The 19,561-nt window shown below is 41.8% G+C and overlaps 1 protein-coding gene across 3 annotated transcripts in view; it reads right to left on the bottom strand.

Annotated features, from left to right (window-relative positions):
• Positions 1 to 19,561, bottom strand: part of LOC118006402 (NAD(P) transhydrogenase, mitochondrial) — a 92,317-nt gene that overhangs the window by 55,686 nt on the left and 17,070 nt on the right. For all 3 annotated transcript variants that reach the window (XM_034999036.1, XM_034999035.1, XM_034999033.1), the window contains exons 6-7: positions 14,222 to 14,310; positions 7,320 to 7,507 (exon numbers count right to left, since the gene is read on the bottom strand). In XM_034999036.1, the coding sequence (XP_034854927.1) occupies positions 7,320 to 7,507; positions 14,222 to 14,310 (277 nt within the window). The remainder of the gene's footprint in view (positions 1 to 7,319; positions 7,508 to 14,221; positions 14,311 to 19,561) is intronic.

Below are 19,561 nucleotides of genomic sequence, written 5' to 3'. Positions count from 1 at the left end.
CCCTGCCGAGCAGGGAGCCCGATGCAGGACTCGATCCAGGGAATCCAGGATCATGACCTGAGCCGAAGGCAGTCGCTTAACCAACTGAGCCACCCAGGCGCCCAAGATTATTTTTAAAAATAGAAATAATACTGTTTATTTCCCAGGTTACTCAACTTAGGTCAGAATGAGATTAATTGACAAAACAGGCTTAATGAAATGCATATCTTCAGAAAATTCAGTTTTTCAGGGACCGTCTTATACATTCCATACAGTTCTTGAGAAGGTCTTGACAGATGGAGAGCCAATGCTGATTTTCCAGGCAATGGCAAAATCTCTCCAGTTTGGTGTCATATGCATATGGCCTTTTTGCATATCGGGGAAAAGAGCCCCTCCCAATTCTCCAGAGTCATGTAGAGTTATCACAAGGGTCCTTTAGAGGGTATATTCTACAGACCTTATTCTTCCTATTAAAAAAGTCAAGGGCTTAGTTGGTTCAGTATCCAAATCTTGATTTCGGCTCTGGTCATGAGACTGAGCCCCAAGTTGGGCTCCACGCTCAGTGAGGGATCTGCTTGAGATTCTCATTCCCTCTCCCTCTACCCGTCCCCCAGCTCATGCACCCGAGCGCATGCTCGTTCTCCCTCTCTCAAATAAATAAATAAAATCTTAAAAAAAAATAATAAGACTAGGCATCACCAATGACAGAAAAGAGAATGATGCTAATGCTTTATATGTCAGGCCCTACACCGGATTTTTTTCTTCATCTATTCAATGAAACAGCTCTATGAGATAAAAATTTTACCCCGTTTTCAGAGATGAGGAACCAGAGGTTCAGAGAAACCTATCAGCTAGCTATTAGGCAATGGAACTAGAATCTGAATCTACTCTATCTGGCTCTAAATCCAAGATCTGATCCCCAGTGAATAGATTAAACATAAGCAGATAAAATTACAAGGTGAGAAAAAGGAAAAGGCTATTAGCTGTTCACCAAAATCCATGTTTGTTTTGGGCTGAATTGTGTCCCCAGAAAATTCATATGTTGAAACCTTAACCCCTAGTACCTTAAAATATGACCATATTTGGAGATATGGCTTTTAAGGAGGTGATTAAGTTAAAATGAGGCAATTAGGCTGGGCCCTAATCCAGTCTGGTTGATAGACTTAAAATAAGAGAAAATGTGGATACAAAAAGAGACCAAGACCATGTGAGGACACAGCAAGAAGAGAACCATCTACAAGCCAAGGAGAGGACTCAGAAGAAACCAAACCTGCCTATACCTTGACCTGGGACCACCACCCTCCAGACTGTGAGAAAATAAACTTCTGTTGTTTAAGCTGGGATTTTGTTATGGCAGCCTTAGCAAACCAATCCAATGTTCTGTTATTCCTGGGCACAAGGCCAGGCAACAATTCCCAGCTTCCCTCACAAGTTTGGCCATGTCACTAAGTCTTAGCTAAAGAAATGTGAGCAGGAATGGTATGTGCCATTTCTAGACATTCCATGCACATTCTTCTATGTCCCTCTCCCTTCTGGCTGGCTGGCGGAGAGACCAGGCCTAGAGTGCCCTTCAGAGCCTCATAATGGCGACGGGAACATTGTCCTACCTGAATCCCCAGAGGACCACGTGAAGGAGAGTTGTCCACCAATGTGTCAACCACCAATTAATGTTAACTGAGCAAGAAGTACATTTCCATAATGTCTGAGCTTTTGCGTTGCTTTCTTAGAGCAGCTAGACCACCTCAACACTGAGGCACAAGGAAGTATGGGGAAAGCGGAAAGAAGGAAAATACAGAAATGCATGTGGTGGGCCACACTAGCTGCAAGCAGTTACTCCATCCGTCCGGGGCTCTTCCCCAGAGATGGCCTCAGCCTCCCGATCCTTTTCAATTCAGGGACTGCCAGGGACAGGAACACAATGCTTCCAATCTTGCAACATACTTTTGGAGAAATAACAGACCAAACCAGAATATAATTCTGTGCCATAAATTTTCCTAGCAGAACATTTGTTAAATCTGGCCCAATAACTCACTAAGTGTGCTCAAACACACTCTCAGAAGTCACGTCTGATAAATGGTAATGGAACACTCCCCCATCTTGGCATCTTCCTCCTGATGACAAGTTGCCCTGTTTGTGCTGAAAGCTACCAAGAGGTGTGTAGACAGCCTGTGGTTACCAACCCTTGATGTTGCCAACATTTAAGTGTTTCTCTCTGTCCTTCAAAAGTCTCATAACAAATGAAACTTTGTAGAAGTAATATTACAAAATTCCATACAGCCATATGATACATTTAAGGGAGGGGAGGATGACCGACGAATTAGATCAGTCAATAAAACACAATAAATAATTCAAAAAAAAAGTTAGAAATGACTGATCTATATAGTTCTGTACTGTAAGATCATCAAGCTTACAGAGAAGGAAAACCAATCTTCTCTGAACAATAAACACTGACTTTAGGTAAAAACTCTGTTGAGGCATCAAAACAATATTATCTTTGTGGGGTTTCACAAATGGAGAGTATATCACTGTATCAGTTATTCTCTTGCCTGAAAGAACAAGTTTGAACATTACTGTGAAAAAGTATTCTTGTGTGCCATATTTCTACTCTTTGGGATAGATAGATTTCAAAAAGACAAGTAATGTCAGATGGAGAGCCAATGCTGATTTTCCAGGCGATGGCAAAATCTCTCCAGTTTGGTGTCATATGCATATGGCCTTTTTGCATATCGGGGAAAAGAGCCCCTCCCAATTCTCCAGAGTCATGTAGAATTATCACAAGGGTCCTTTATAGGGTGTATTCTACAGACCTTATCTAGTAGATAAAAGTACTGCTACCATAATCTGGATTGTACCTAAAAAGAGGTCCAAGTATATATGGCCTAAGATATTATAATTTATAATCAAACAATGAATATCTTCCTTCCTGACTGATAGACACTTTCTAACTCCTGGACAAACCTGCTACTACTTCCTAATTCTATCTCCTGAGAGGCCTAGGTAACCACCTCAAATTGCAAACTTGGCAAGTATCCTGGTTCTGAAAATTTAAGAAAGCTAGGTTCCCAGTCTTAAGTTAGCCTCTGCAGTGTTCCTATCCAACAGAGTGTTCGCTCTCTCATTCCTTGGACAGCACTGGAAAAATAAGAGACTGTAACAACGAAGACCTAAGGAAGGCACCCAGAATTATATGATGCCCTATGGTACAGACCCACCATGACAGAAAAAAGCCCAACACTTGCGCTGCATGCCTAAGGAGACAGGACCACTACCGGGCAGTAAGACCGGGAACTATGGGAATCCCAGGCACAGGCAGTGCTGTGAATGCAGGAAGAAGAGTGTTTATGGCTGAGTAGGAGAAAGCAGAAACTATGGAGGAAGTGGTAACTGGGTTAAGCAGGATTTCAAAAGGCAAGGAAGGGCAGGGATAGCATTCCAAAGAGAAGGAACTGTATGTGCAAAGGCCTGAAAGTCCTTGGCCTATCTGAAAAGATAATAGCAGCCAGCATGACCGAAATCAGGCCCAGAGAGTAAGAAATCAGTTTAACATGAGCCCAAAGGCTAAATCAGAACTAGAAACTAAAAGGCAACCAATACCTCACCAAGGAGTCTAAACTTTATAGCATGGCATGTGGGGATTGTGACCCAAGCCTAATCACTTTAGGTGACTCTATCCAATCACGCTGGGAACCCCAGCAGTCCAAGTCACTGCCATCATTGCTAAACAAAACCCCAGGCTCCCCAGGAGCTATGGTTCAACTACAAAATAAGGGCAAGACCTGAGTGGGGGAAGGGGTGGGGCAGGAAAGCTGGAGGAGCCTATGAGGCTTACAAGTTTGTAGTGAAGCAGTCATCAGGAAGGTTTTAAATGGAGAAGGTTGTTTCTGTCAGAGTAGATTTAGCATGTGCATCACAGTACTCCTGATTCTTCCTGGAATTTAGGTGAAATATGCCTAACACAGAGGCAGTGCTAAACCACTAGGATTCCTCCTCACCCCACCCCACCCCTCCCTAACTTACCGATCCAATTTTCAACCTGATTCAGTCTGTTCCTGATTAAATACTCCAAGTTTATGTAAAGTCTCCTTAAAAAGGTTCCAGAACAATAGAGATGCTGAAAAATCTTGAGTTTCAAAAAATTTAGGAGAAAAGATTATGAGCACAGCCTGAACATGACCAGAGGGCAGGACTGCCTTACTTTTTTAATAATAGCCCCAAAGGGCAAAGAGCCAGACAGGAAAGTTGGGGAGTCTTCCCATGTGTGTACAGCACCACAAAACAGGACTGTCAGCCCTGTCCTGAAGCTACCTACATTAAGTGACACTCTAGTCTTTAGCCCTTCACCCACCCCAATCCAGGGAGTCCAGATGACAGCACAAGTATGTGGTACAAAATACCAGCAAAATAATTAGCAAGCTCCAGGAATATTTCATTCCACATACAATCTACATAAATACAATGTTACTGTTCTTTCAAGCCCAAGGACTGAGTGCAGCTTGGAGGAACAAAAATTTGCCAACTCCATAAGATTGCTACCCAAAGCTAGCTAACTGCCCATGTCCCCCTCTCGGTGTCCTTATCCCCATCCAGTCTTCCGTGCAGCCTTCCCAGCACCTGTGTCCCAGCAAGTGAGCTTGGACAACTTCTGACATTTGATTTAATCCCCTTTGGAACCACTCAAGGAAAACTTGAGAAGAGCTTCTGTTCCAAGGAGCTCAACACACCACCAGGTGACGCAGGCAAAGGCTCAGGACATAAACCAGTCAAGGTACAATGCTGAGGACAGTTTTTCAAAGGGCATTTGTGCCTTTATAGAATCTTTTCATCTTTTTGTTTAAATGCTCACACTTTCAGGTCTCAGTCCCCCAGGGATATGTAAGATCTTTACAAAGATCACCTTCTTCCTTATAATATTCTCATTAACTTCTCCCTTTTTTTTTTTTTTTTTGGTTTTCAAAAAAAAGTAATGGAAAGACCAGCCCTCTGAGTGCCTCCTCTGGGCCAGTCCACTGGTCAGGGACTTCCTCTAACTTGTACATGCTCTGAACAGATCACAGCTTCAGAAAAGACAGAAAACAGGAGAGGCTCGGTGGAATAGATTAACAAAATGTCTTTAACAAATCCTCTTTAAGACTATTACACAATTTGACCTTTTACTAAAGTACACTTACCATAAAGCCCTGATTTAGATTATTTATTTATTTATTTATTTGAGAGAGAGAGAGAATGAGACACCGAGAGCATGAAAGGGAGGAGGGTCAGAGGGAGAAGCAGATACCCTGCCGAGCAGGGAGCCCGATGTGGGACTCAATCCCGGGACTCCAGGATCATGACCTGAGCCGAAGGCAGTCGCTTAACCAACTGAGCCACCCAAGCACCCCATAAAGCCCTGATTTAAAAAGTAAGATATTATTGGGGGGAGTAGGCCCTAAAAGTCAGTATGTATTTTATATAAGAAGTCTTGAGCTGTACCACTTACTTTAGGCTTTTTCATCAAATAATAATTCTATATACTACGGCCAAATTATCCTATGTCCAGTAAGAGCATGACCTGACTAAAACTAGCTTCCCCTCCAGATCATTTACTCCATGAGGAAATGTTTTAGCACCCTCTACTGGCCACTCGTTATATCTAGTCAGCTCATAACCTCTCCCCAAGGTGCACCTAACTTCCGAAGTTGGTGGTGGCTCCAGCAAAGGCCACCCCATCTCTCCTTCAAACCCACCTGTGCAACAGCTGGGCCACAAACCACTGCCACGAAAGGAAAGGACGAAATCCTCTCCTGCCACTGCTTATTCATGAGTCCTATCAGAGCTGACAGACTTCACCAACACCACGAGTCCCTGGCTTGCCTGATCCGCATCTACCTCCAGTAACCGACCCTGCCTCATTTCTACACTCACAGATTCTTCTATGGGCTAAGCCTATATCACCAGCCCATCCCGTCTGCTTCATCTCGCCAGCTCTGGTGGGATGTGGGTGTCTGGAGAAACCAGCTCACGTATCTGGTATCACCCAGGTAAAAAGAGGACAGAAAGAAGAGCTTGGGGGACATATTTTCCCCCAAGCTCATAGATGTGATGTCAATCAACTTCCTGCCCTTGCACATAGATTATTCAGACAGGGGGTTGGGGGAAGATGCCAGAAGAGAACTTCTCCTCTCCCATGACCTCATGACAAAGGAACTTTTATTTTCCACTGTCCCCTAGAAGAAGCAAGGCTCCTGTAGTAGGATCTAACACAAGCAACCATTAACCCTGTAAGCTCTCATTATCTGACCCACTTCCTTTCAGAAAGGAAAATAGTAGAGTCAGCATGGTATTCACTATTCAATAACAGAAGGGAAGGGAGAAGAGGAGGGGTTAAGAATATAAAAGGTGGAGGGTTTCTTCACTCCCAAATCTTGCTAGATCAAGCTACTGTTTACTGATTAATAAGTGCTTACTGGTTTGGCATCAATCATCTATTGAGTGAAAAATCTTTTTAAAAGAGGATGTGGTGGGGCGCCTGGGTGGCTCAGTCGTTAAGCGTCTGCCTTCGGCTCAGGTCATGATCCCAGGGTCCTGGGATCGAGCCCTGCATCGGGCTCCCTGCTCAGCGGAGGGCCTGCTTCTCCCTCTCCCACTCCCCCCTGCTTGTGTTCCCTCTCTCGCTGTCAAATAAATAAATAAAATCTTAAAAAAAAAAAAAGAGGATGTGGTAAAGGACTGAAAAGTAATTCCTGCCATCAAAGAGCTTGCAATTTGGTTGCAAAGACCAAACATGCTAAAGGAAATCATTAAAAAAGTGATAAAGTGTCATATCCTTTAGTAAAAAACATATACCGGAAATTCCACAAATACACACACACACACCAAGTCCCCTTCTCTTTCTCTCTCATGTATGGAAAAATGATTAAAATATTAATAATGGTCATCTCTGCGGCAATTGCAAGTCTGTACTTTTTTCTTCATATTTTTCAGTACTGTTTGAATGACCTACAATAAGAATGTAGTATCTTCACAAAGAGAACAGAAATAAATTAAAAACCAATTTATCAATGACATAAACAAAGGAAATTGCTTACGAATATAATATGGTATATAGAATATGATCTATGAACACAGTTACATAAAACTATATGGAAAAAAGACTGGAAGAAAATAGATCCTACTATTAATGATCATTTTTATCTAGGGGCTACCGTGATTTTTGTCCTTTCTGCCTTTCATGTGCTTTCTTACTTTCTAGAAAATAAATCAATCTTTACTTAAAGAAATTCAAATGTTAAACAACTTTCACTCTCATTCTAAAATATCATTAGTCAAAGTGCTTTACTGATAAGCGTGGCTTAAGGACATACCTGGAATAAGTGCTGTGCTGATGAGGATATCCACCTCCTTGCACTGTTGAGCAAAGAGTTTCATTTCAGCTTCGATGAACTCTTTGGACATCTCTTTCGCATATCCTCCTTGTCCTTCACCAGATTCCTTCAAGTCCACCTCCAAGGGCTCAGCACCAAGAGACTTGAACTGCTCCAAAGCTGCAGCTCTGGTAATGATTGAAGGGAAAGCAGTGGTTATTTTAGGCCCTTAATAGAAATCAGGATCATCTTTTACATATACATTTTTGGGGGTTTTGGGGGATTTTTTAAGTTTTTATTTAAATTCCAGTTAGTTAACATACCGTGTAATATTAGTTTCAGATGTACAATATAGTGAAGCAACACTTCTATACAACACCTGGTGCTCATCACAGCAGGTGCACTCCTTAATCCCCAACATCTGTTTCACCCATTTCCCAACCCCCCACATCCCTTCTGGTAACCAATTCACTCTCTATAGTTAAAAGTCTGTTACTTGGTTTGCCTCTTTTTTTTTCCCTTTGCTTGTTTGTTTTGTTTCTTAAATTCCACATATGAGTGAAATCATATGGTATTTGTCTTTCTCTGACTTGTATCACTTAGCATTACACTCTCTAGCTCTATCCATGTCGTTGCAAATGGCAAGATTTCATGCTTTTTTATGGCTGAACAATATTCCATTGTATACATATATATACCACATCCATTCGTTTATCCATTCGTTAGTCAATGGGCACTTGGGTTGCTTCCATAATTTGGCTATTGTAGATAATGTTGCTATAAACATTGGGGTGCATGTATCCCTTTGATTTAGTATTTTTGAAAAAAAAAGAATTAGTATTTTTGTATTCTCTGGGTAAATACTTAGTAGTGCAATTGCTAGATTGTAGGGTAGTTCTATTTTCAACCTTTTGAGTAACCGCCATACTGCTCTCCAGAGTGGCTGCACCAGTTTGCATTCCCACCAACAGTGCAAGAGGGTTTCTCTTTCTCCACATCTTCACCAACACCTATTGTTTCTTGTGTTGTTGATTTTAGCCCTTCTGACAGGGTGTGAGGTGATATCGCATTGTAGTTTTGATTTACATTTCCCTCATGATCAGTGCTGTTGAGCATCTATTCATGTGTCTGTTGGCCATCTGTGTGTCTTCTTTGGAAAAATGTCTATTAATGTCTTCTGCCCATTTTTTAATTGGATTGTTTGTTTTTTGGGTGTTGAGTTTTAAGAAGAGCAAACTGTATACATGCAAAACTGGAGATTTTCTTTTGATATCTCTGACTGGACCATTTCAGTTATTTCCAAAAGTATGTGCCACTTCTATGAAAATTTTTTTTCTGAAAGAATAATTATTATAGGGAATTCCAACTTCTACCTACTTCAGTTACAAAGGGAATTTCACTACTGATAACTCCAACAATCAATTCGTTTCTTGGGGCCCCACTGTCAATGATGATGTGAATTCTGACCTACATTAAGACTTGACCTCAGGGGCGCCTGGGTGGCTCAGTTGTTAAGCATCTGCCTTTGGCTCAGGTCCTGATCTCAGGGTGCTGGGATCAAGCCCCGCATCGGGCTCCCTGCTCCGCAGGAAGCCTGCTTCTCCCTTTCCCACTCGCCCTGCTTGTGTTCCCTCTCTCGAGGTATCTCTGTCAAATTAATAAATAAAATCTTTAAAAAAAAAAAAAAAAGACTTGACCTCATTCAAATCACTCAGGTTGAGGTTTTCATTTGTAAATGTTCTGACTTCTGGGGACTTCTCTCACGACTCTTAGAAGTATTTTAACAAAGTGATTTTTGTCCTGAGTCCTCATTAAATTGTGTTTGAAAAAAGCAACCCACAAAAGGTATAAAGAGTCAACAAATTTAAATTATGTAAAAATACATTCAGTTTGGGCGCCTGGGTGGCTCAGTTGGTTAAGCGACTGCCTTCGGCTCAGGTCATGATCCTGGAGTCCCGGGATCGAGTCCCGCATCGGGCTCCCTGCTCGGCAGGGAGTCTGCTTCTCCCTCTGACCCTCCTCCCTCTCATGCTCTCTGTGTCTCATTCTCTCTGTCTCAAATAAATAAATAAAATCTTTAAAAAAAAAAAAATACATTCAGTTTCGGGGAGCCTGGGTGGCTCAGTCGGTTAAGCGACTGCCTTCGGCTCAGGTCATGATCCTGGAGTCCCGGGATCGAGTCCCACATCGGGCTCCCTGCTCAGCGGGGAGTCTGCTTCTCCCTCTGACCCTCCTCCCTCTCGTGCTCTCTGTCTCTCATTCTCTCTCTCGCAAATAAATAAATAAAACCTTAAAAAAAAAAAAAATACATTCAGTTTGAAAAAAATAAACACTAGGGGTGCCTGGGTGGCTCAGGTCATGATCTCCAGGTCCTGGGATTGAGCTCACATCAGGCTCCCTGCTCAGCAGGAAGTCTGCTTCTCCCTCTGCTGCTCCCCCTGCTTGTGCTCTCTTTCTCTCTCTCTCTCTCAATGAATAAATAAAAAATCTTACAAAAATAAATAAATAAACACTAGCCATGCACCGTGTACTGGCTGGAAAACCAGAGCCAACAAAGATCTCAGCTCTGTGGTGGATGGTGTGCTTAACTTGCCAACATCCATCCCACTACAGTGAGTCCCAAACTTCCCTGATGACGATTACTTCAGGTGCTTGTTAAAACTTCAAATTCGCGGGCGCCTGGGTGGCTCAGTTGGTTAAGCGACTGCCTTCGGCTCAGGTCATGATCCTGGAGTCCCGGGATCGAGTCCCGCATCAGGCTCCCTGCTCGGCGGGGAGCCTGCTTCTCCCTCTGACCCTCCCCCCTCTCATGTGCTCTCTGTCTCTCTCATTCTCTCTGTCTCAAATAAATAAATAAAATCTTTAAAAAAAAAAACTTCAAATTCGCAGGCCCCTTCGCAGGGGCCAGCAAAGAGGCCAGAAGCTTATTTTAGGCAAGAGCGGCAGGTAATTCTGGCCATCGGGGAAGTTGGGGAAACTGTGGTCTTCTCCTACCAGTCCCGAGCATCCGTCACGGTCAGAGAGTTGACACAAAGGTTAGGACAGGATTGAGCAAGAGGTCCTCACCCTTTCTGCTGGCTTGAGGAAGGAAACTTCTGGCCCAGATTGCCTGCGGAGGCCAACTTGTGACTCAGGGGAATGAGCCAAAGCTGAAGACAACAGAAAGGACAGAAAGAACCTGGTCCTAGAGAGCACCAGTGCACTGCTGACGTGAGTGTGAAAAAGGGAGCCCTTCCCATGAGTTTCCATTTAGCAGAGCTAAAACATTTTCTCAGAGTTTAAGCCAGTTTGAGTTGTTTTCTATTCCTTACAGCCAAAGGGATACTGCTATTTACAAAGTTTTAGAAATGTGTACTATTTTTTTTTTTAAGATTTTATTTATTTATTTGAGAGAGAGAATGAGATAGAGAGCATGAGAGGGGGTAGGGTCAGAGGGAGAAGCAGACTCCCTGCTGAGCAGGGAGCCCGATGTGGGACTCGATCCTGGGACTCCAGGATCATGACCTGAGCCGAAGGCAGTCACTTAACCAACTGAGCCACCCAGGTGCCCCACTATTTTTTTTTTTTTAAGATTTTATTTATTTATCAGAGAGAGAGAGACAGAAGCAGGCAGAGGGAGAAGCAGGCTCGTTTGTGGGACTCGATCCCAGGACCCTGGGATCATGACCTGAGCCGAAGGCAGAGGCTTAACCGACTGAGCCACCCAGGCATCCCGAAATGTGTACTATTTTTAAAGAAATTGGAGAACTTTAAAATGAGATAACTTTAAAATGACATAAAAAATAAATAAAATAAAATGATGTGTGTGTGTGTGTGTGAGTGGTCACAATTTTGATCAAAAGGTATCTGCATAAATATCCATAAGAAATGATGCCAAAAAATCATTAGCAATTATATCTAGCTGGGAGAATTATAAAAGGTATTTTTAGTTTCTTCCTTAAAGTTTCTCTGTATTTTTCAATAATGACCATGCATAATCGGAACCATAAATGCTATTTTGGAATCTTTGCCTTCAAAATAATTATCATTTAGGGGCGCCTGGGTGGCTCAGTTGGTTAAGCGACTGCCTTCAGCTAGCTCAGGTCATGATCCCAGGGTCCTGGGATCGAGTCCCGCATCGGGCTCCCTGCTCTGCAGGGAGTCTGCTTCTCCGTCTCCCACTCCCCCTGCTTGTGTTCCCTCTCTCACTGTCTCTCTCTCTGTCAAATAAATAAATAAATAAAATCTTAAAAAAATAATAATAATAATCATTTAAAACTATTATAATGTATCAAAATGTAAGACCTGAATATTTTTTACCTCAAAATTCCACTTCTAGGAATTTATCCTAAGAAAATAATGAAATCTCTCCAAATACATATGTTCTTACATAGACAATATATGCAGCATTGTTTATATACAGTAAAAATGTCCATTTATAAAGGACTAATTAAATAGGTCACTGAACTTCCACACAGCAGAATCCTGTGCAGCCATTAAGTGTATTTGTAGGTAAGTAAAGATCTTCACGATCTACTGTTAAGTAAAAAAAGGCCAGTTAAATAATACTATTAGTAAAATTATCTTTTTAATTAACGTGTAGAAAAGGGAACATATACTAAGATGTTAATAGTTCTCTCCAGGGAATAGGCTATTTTATTTTCACTTTTTGTACTTTTTTATATTCTTCTGAATTGGGGGAATAAGCATGTGTTATATTTATGATAAGAAAAGAAACTGGGGCGCCTGGGTGGCTCAGTCGTTAAGCGTCTGCCTTCGGCTCAGGTCATGGTCCCAGGGTCCTGGGATTGAGTCCCACATCGGGCTCCCTGCTCGGCGGGAAGCCTGCTTCTCCCTCTCCCACTCCCCCTGCTTGTGTTCCCTCTCTCGCTGTGTGTCTCTCTCTCTGTCAAATAAATAAATGAAATCTTTAAATAAAAAAAAAAGAAACTGAATGTTATAAAATTGGTTATATCTCTTTATATGTAAAGTAGGGCTAATTATCCCTACATCATAGAGTTTTGTAAAGAACAAAGAAAGCGTAGGGCATAATGCCTGGAAGAGAGTAAGCATTAGTACAGGTGTCTGAAGAAAACTACAGCTCCTGACCTGCCAATTGTTTTTGTAAATAAAGCTTTATTGGAACACACGCACATACACACACACACACACACACACAAAGAAAGATTAAAAAAAGTAAAGCTATTATATTTCTAAACTTCTCAATACAGGCATTCGGTAGGATGCTCACTATTGTTACAAGGGGACTCTCTTAGCTATTGTTTGAAAAAATTTAAAAATCACACCACTTTAATATCACTGGGCAATGAGTTGTCCTTACGTTTTTAGGATATTTATCTGGAAATATATATTATTCAGTCTTCCAACAAGAATTTATAATTAAGTGTGTTTTCTAATACATTTGGATTTCATATTTATATATGATACCAATCCCTAGTCTCAAAATAGTAAATAATGAGCTATAATTCTTAGAAAAGTATTATGTCCGTTCAGGCACATCTTTCTTCATTGCATACTTGAGCTATCCTAATAAATGGTAAATGGAGTTAAGCAACAGCCATCCTCAAGCTCTCAGCTGTATGCACAATCTAAACCAATGACATCAAAATACCTAATAAATTCTCAGTAGCTGACCCAACACCAAGTTTCAAATCATCTCTAAGTCAAGTATACACATTTCCATTTTAATGCCACTTACTGTCACTACAGTGAAAACTTGCACAACCTCCTCTCTCTGGGTTTGGCTGTCTTCGAAGACTTCACATCAACAAACATTAAAAATTAAAAGACAGCACTACTGACAAGCTTGACTCTGGCTATCCTTGTCTTACATCCTGGTTACTTCAAAAATGTCTTTTCTCGTGTCAGCAGGACAGCTTTCTATCAGTACATCACTTCTCTAAACTCCAGGTAAGCCCTGGAAACCATGTTCTATGGAACATTCCTTACTCCAGAAACAAACACTCTTTCCAACTTTGAATAATGCAGATTTTTTTGGATCATTCTATATTCAAGATTAGCCGGGGTATCATTCCTCTACTGGTCTCAGCTGATAATAACTACATGTTTCAACCTCGAAATAGTATTCATACACATAAATGATAGCCATTCTCAATAAGCATTTAATAAAATCCACTATCTAATATCTTCTGAAATGAAGAACAATTTTAATCAAACTTTTCTTTAAAGGAGTCTAGAAAACGTTGATATGTCTGCTTTAAAGTATTATACTATGAACATAATTGACTACTTTCACCTAGGGGCTCTACTATTGCCCAATCAGCTTTATCTGCTTCCAACCATACAATGCAGAGTATACCCCTCACCTCTCTGCCCCCTGTCTGTTCTCCAAATATCCCCAATCCTGACTTTTTTTAAAGTAAACTCTTCGCCCAATGTGGAACTCAAACTAATGAGCCCAAGATCAAGAGTCCCATGCTCTACCAACTGAGCCAGCCAGGTGCCCCCAAAATATCTCCTATACTACTTCCTTTCTTCAAACTCACAGACACATTGGTTCACGTCCTACCTGATTTGTAAATGCATTCTGAACAGAAATAGGACATGGTAGAGCAACATACTACAAACCCGGGCTAGGATTAACCCTGGTCCCACTGCTAATCCACATGAAGAAACAAAACTGAATGCAAGTTGTTCATTTTCAATTCCTCTGCTTTTAAATTATTTCTGCTGTACTGAGTCTAGGCCCTTAAAATTTTTTCCCCACTAGATAATATTTTTCCACTTTGAGTTACCTTTGAAAAAGTAGAAATAAAAAGTGTAAAGAGCTTACAAAGCAGTTTTTGATGTCCAACTTCCATTTATAAATTCTAAAGAAAACATAATATCCACCTGAAACAAAATGTTTTTACCTTAACAGCAATCACTAGTGAAGTACTTACCTGGTGTCAAATCCTCGAACAATTGCGCCCATCGACTTGGCTGCACCTGCAGAAGCCAGCCCAGCAACACCACCACCAACTATCAGAATCTAGGGGAAAAGGCAGAACAGTGTGTTTTAAATAAAGTTCATTATCAACTGATTATGAAAAACCATCAGCTAAGAACTGTCAGCGACTGGTACACAGGGTGCCACACAGTTAATTCAATAAGACACCAGATGTGCTGGTGGTGAAAGCCCTCGGTAAATACACTGAGTGGAGAGGCGACACTTTCACGGAACCACTGTTTTCACAAATTTATCAAACACTTGCTGGCAAAGGCCCACAACCTTCACTAAAAACAGTCAGACAACCAGCATCTCTGTGTGGAAGCCACATACAGCCCGATGAGCACTACATATGTTAAAGATTACCAGGTCTTTTCCTGTGTATAAAAGTTACGCGTACTGAAATAAATTCCCGGTGTAGCACTCTAGCTAGCTCTCCCCGCTCAGATGTGAAGCTTTCTCTATGTTCATAAAATGTCAAAATAAGTTTCAAAGATGGGTACAACTTTGGTGAAATATCCACTCTACCCTGTATTTTGAGCTCAAATGCTTCTGAAAGAACAGCAGGTGACCAACTACGTAATTTTGAACCAATATGAATGAACTGCACCACAGCAATACAATGAATCTCCCTAACCATGGAAGGGTCAGAGCCAAGAAAACCAAAGAATTCCTCAGAAACAAGAGTCTCCCCCGCCTTCCAAGAAACACAATAAGAGCAGTGTTGTCTCTAGTCTGGAATGGGCCTTCCAGAAAAAAAGTCCTATTATACTTCCCAGTCAATTGAGGCAACTCCTTGTGGCTGTGTAAAAAGAAAAAGAAAAAAAAAAAAGCCACCCACAGGAACAGTGAAGCTTATAAATTCCCACCTACCCATCATGTCCACATCTCCTTCTGCCTTTAATTAAGGGGCCAAGTCAACCCATGCTCCAGTGACCCATAAAGAGTGTTTTCGAGATCATATGAATTCATCTTGATGGTGATGGTTTGGGGCTGGAGGGTTACTCCACAGAAAAGGGGACAAAGGAGGACCAAGGAGGCTCTGGGCTCAAAGGCACCCACCCCACTCCACACTAGGAAAATGTGAAATAAGGGGCACGTGGGTGGCTCAGTTGGTTAAGCGACTGCCTTCGGCTCAGGCCATGATCCTGGAGTCCTGGGATCAAGCCCTGAGTCTGCGCCCCGCTCAGCGGGGAGTCTGCTTCTCCCTCTCTTCCCTGCTTGTGTTCTTTCTTGCTCGCTCGCTCTCTCTCAAATAAATAAAACCTTTTTTAAAAAGCAACAAAAAGAGAAAATGTGAAATAAAAATAAGTAAAAATCACAGGACTAGAACCAAGTTATCCTGACCCAAGAAATAACAACAACAACAAAAAAAAACCCATCATTTAAAAGAAATAATCACACAATAATAAAGCTATGTAGATCTTACAACAGCAATTTACTCTTTCTGGGCAGCATGGGGTGAAGAAAAAGACACAGAAATTAAGGGTCACAGTCAAGTCCTGACTCGACTACCAGTCCTGGCTCTGGGTGACCTTAAGCAAGCTACTTAATATCTGCAATAAAGCAGTCAAAAAACCTTCCCAGGGGTGCCTAGGTGGCTCAGTTCCTTAAGCAACTCCCTTTGGCTCGGGTCATGATCCCAGGGTCCTGGGATTGAGCCCTGCATCGGGCTCCCTGCTCGGCCAGAAGCTTGCTTCTCCCTCTCCCACTCCCCCTGCTTGTGTTCCCTCTGACACTCTCTCTCTCTGTCAATTAAATAAATAAATAAAATCTTTAAAAAAAAAAAACAACACCTTCCCAGATGGCAGTTATATTAAATGATGGAATCCAAAGCACTGACTGCTAATTGGCACACCACAGACATAAACTCAAGAAACAGGGAAAAGCCGTGGGAAAGGAATGACCTTTAGGAATGTTCTTTATCTCCGGGGCTCCTGGTTGGCTCAGTCGGTCAAGTCTCTGACTCTTGATTTTGGCCCAGGTCATGATCTCACGGTCATGAGATCGAGCCCTGTGTCGGGCTCCACACTCAGCACGGAGTCTGCTTGAGATTCTCTCTCCCTCTGCCCCTCTCCTCGCTCACACTCTGAATAAATAAATAAATAAAATCTTAAGAAAAAAAGGGATTTTCTTGATTTCCTGTCATTTAACCTGTTCCTTCGCTTAGCCTCCCCATTTCCTTTAAGGGCACTCATTGTGCACACAACTGTTCAAGCCAAAACAGGAAGGTCATCTTGAGGCTTCTCTTTGCACACGTTTCCACCTCCAATCCATTAGCAAGTACTCTTGGTGTCAACCCTCAAAGATCTCCCAAATCCATCCCCTTCTCCACATCTCTATTGCCACTCCCTTCCCAGGGCACTATTTCTGCAATCAATTCCGAACAGATCTTGCCTTCACTCTTCCCCCTACTAACCATTCTCCCACAGAACTTCCAGACGATTTTTTTAAATCCTCATGAGATAACAGTAAATATATATATATATATTTATATTATTTATAATATAAATATATATATTTATAAATTTATATATAAAAATATAAATTTATTATATTAAATATATATATATATTATTAGTCTCTGTCCCCAGTTCCTGACACAGAACTCCTAGAACCCTTGTAATTTCCTAAGTGAGAAGAGCACTAGGAACATTTTTTGCCCTAATACCTGGTCTATGACCCCAGTTCATGACACAGAGTTTCTAAATCCCTTGGAATTTCGAGGGTGATAGCAGTATCTTTTGTTCTAACAAATTGACTCTTGGTAGGCTCCTGGATGGCAGCTGATCACCAGAAAGTCTGTGGATAGCCGCTGAGAATTTTCAGCCCCACCTCCCATTCTCCAGAGAAAGGAGAAGGGCTGGAAAAGGAGTTAGTGATCAGTGATGTCCATGTGATGAAACTTCCTTTTAAAACCCCAAAAGTACAGGGTTTGAAGAGCTTCCAGGCTGGTGAACACATGGAGGTGCAAGGAGAGAGGTGTGTCCAAGGAGGGCATGGGAGCTACATGCCCCTTCCCAGATACCTTGCCTCAGGCATCTCTTCCATCTGGAAGTTCATCTATATCCATTATCATATCTTTCTATAACAAACTGGTAAACGGTCAGGAAACTATTTTCCTGAGTTCCGTGAGCAGTTCTAGCAAATTAACTGAACCCAGGGAGGGGGTCATGGGAATCTCTGAATGATTTATAGTCTATCTGTCAGAAAAACGGGTAACAACTAGACTGGCAGTTGGCGCGCAAAGGGAGATGAGGGCATCTTGGGGGACTGAGCCCTTAACCTGTGGATCTCACACTATCTCTAGGGAGACGGTATTAGAATTAAGTTATAGGGCACCCTGCTGGTGTCACAGAGTTGCTTGTTGTGGAGAAACCCCCACACATTTGATGAGCAAAAGTGTCAGAAGTGTTCTATGTGAAAGTAGAGACACAGAAGCAAAAGTGGGTTTTTCCAAAACAATCCTGAATCAGGCATTTCCCTCATCTGTAAGAGAATCTGAGCAAGCCCAGTATCATCCAGCCCCCACCTACCCTTCCACCAACTCAAATCCCTCTCCACCTTGTTCACCACACTCCAGACCAATAGCCTTCTTTATACTTTTCTTTTCCATCTCAATGCTTCATAGATGCTGTGCCCTTTGCCTGAAATCCTAAATACCTGGTTCCTTTCTCGCCATCCTTTAGGTCTAAGCTCAAATGTCAAAGGAGCCTTCCCATCACCCTAGCAAAAGCAGCTTGCCCCTCTGACTCACTATCACATCATTTCTTTTATGTTTAAAATTATATAATTCATTGTGTATTTATCGCCTCACTGTGGTCCCTACTAGAGTGTAAGTTTCATGTGGCAGGGATCTTGTTTCCTGGATTCCACAGCTCCCAGAACAGTGCCTGACATATGGTAAACCATCAAATGATGGACTGTTAGCTCATTCTAGACAAGAACCCTCCATATTTACAGGAAACCCAAATAAAATATTATTCAATCTACACTGATAAGCCCCCCTAGTGTCTAATTCTTCAATACCAGAAAACTATTTCTAACACATGACCACAGTCCTGTAAACTGCAATTTAAATTCTCAGTAAAAAACTAACGATGTAATGTATGGTGATTAACATAACATAATAAAATAAATTCTCAGTAAAGACGGTCTCTTTTCTACCTTCTAAAGGCTGACTGATTCTCCTCTCTTTAAGCCTCTTGTCTTTTGTTTCACTTTTTATTGTATTTTTTTTAAAGATTTTATTTATTTATTTGTTTGAGAGAGAGAGAGGGAGAGCAGAGGGAGAAGCAGGCTCCCCACTGAGCAGGGAGCCCAACACAGAGCTCAATCCCAGGACCCTGGGATCATGACCTGAGCCGAGGACAGATGCTTAACTGACTGAGCCACCCAGGCACCCCTTGTTTCATTTTTTAATCTCTAATATATTCACAGCTTTCCTCTCAGTTTCCACATACTTCAGGAAAGAGTCTAACCAAAACTGAGTAGTTGGTTAGTGCATCAAAGCATTCAGCCAGTTTAAAAACAGCATTCAACTTCTGGCCACCATGAGTGCCAGATCTATTCTTATGATCCTGACAAAGAAGTCAAACAGAATCACTTCAGGGGCGCCTGGCTGGCTCAGTTAGGAAGAGCATGTGACTCTTGGTCTCCGGGTCATGAGTTCAAGCCCCACGTTGGCTGTAGAGATGATTTAAATAAATAAATAAACTCAAAAAAAAAAAAAAAGGCAATCACTTCACATATCACATCGCTGTTGTTTTTGCTAAATTTCCTTGTTATGTATTCTGGTTTCCACTTAAACCACGTGCCATTTTCTTCACCTGGCCTGTTCTTAAGGCAGTATATCACCAGATTCCTCAAAGCTGCCAGTATCTTTTTTTTTTTTTTTCATTTTTTCTAGGAGATTGATGTCATATGAGTTCTCAGTTTGTATAACAAAGTACTTAAGAGCAGGAAGCACCAAGGAAACCTGTACCTACAGACATACTCTTCAGTCCTATTTCCTCTACCCAGACGATGTGCTTATATCGTCATTTAGTGGATGCAGTGTTGAAGGGTTACAATGTAATCTATTCTTTCACCTAACCATCCCCATTGCTCAACTGCTCCTCTGTCTTCAGTCTAGATTAAAGAAGCCACACGCTCTCCTTCTGCGAAGTACCCAGATTATGCCACCTCCCTTCCCTCCCCCCTCCTCCTAACCCATTTTTGAAAAAAAGTCAAAAACCTAAGACAATCTTTTCTATGAGTGAAATGTCACAACTGGGAAATCGAGAATTTGCTG

The sequence above is a fragment of the Mirounga leonina genome, unplaced genomic scaffold (assembly GCF_011800145.1).
Source record: "Mirounga leonina isolate KUSES-001 unplaced genomic scaffold, KU_Mleo_1.0 Mir_96, whole genome shotgun sequence".
NCBI lineage: Eukaryota > Metazoa > Chordata > Mammalia > Carnivora > Phocidae > Mirounga > Mirounga leonina.
This window is presented reverse-complemented; position numbering and strand designations above follow the sequence as displayed.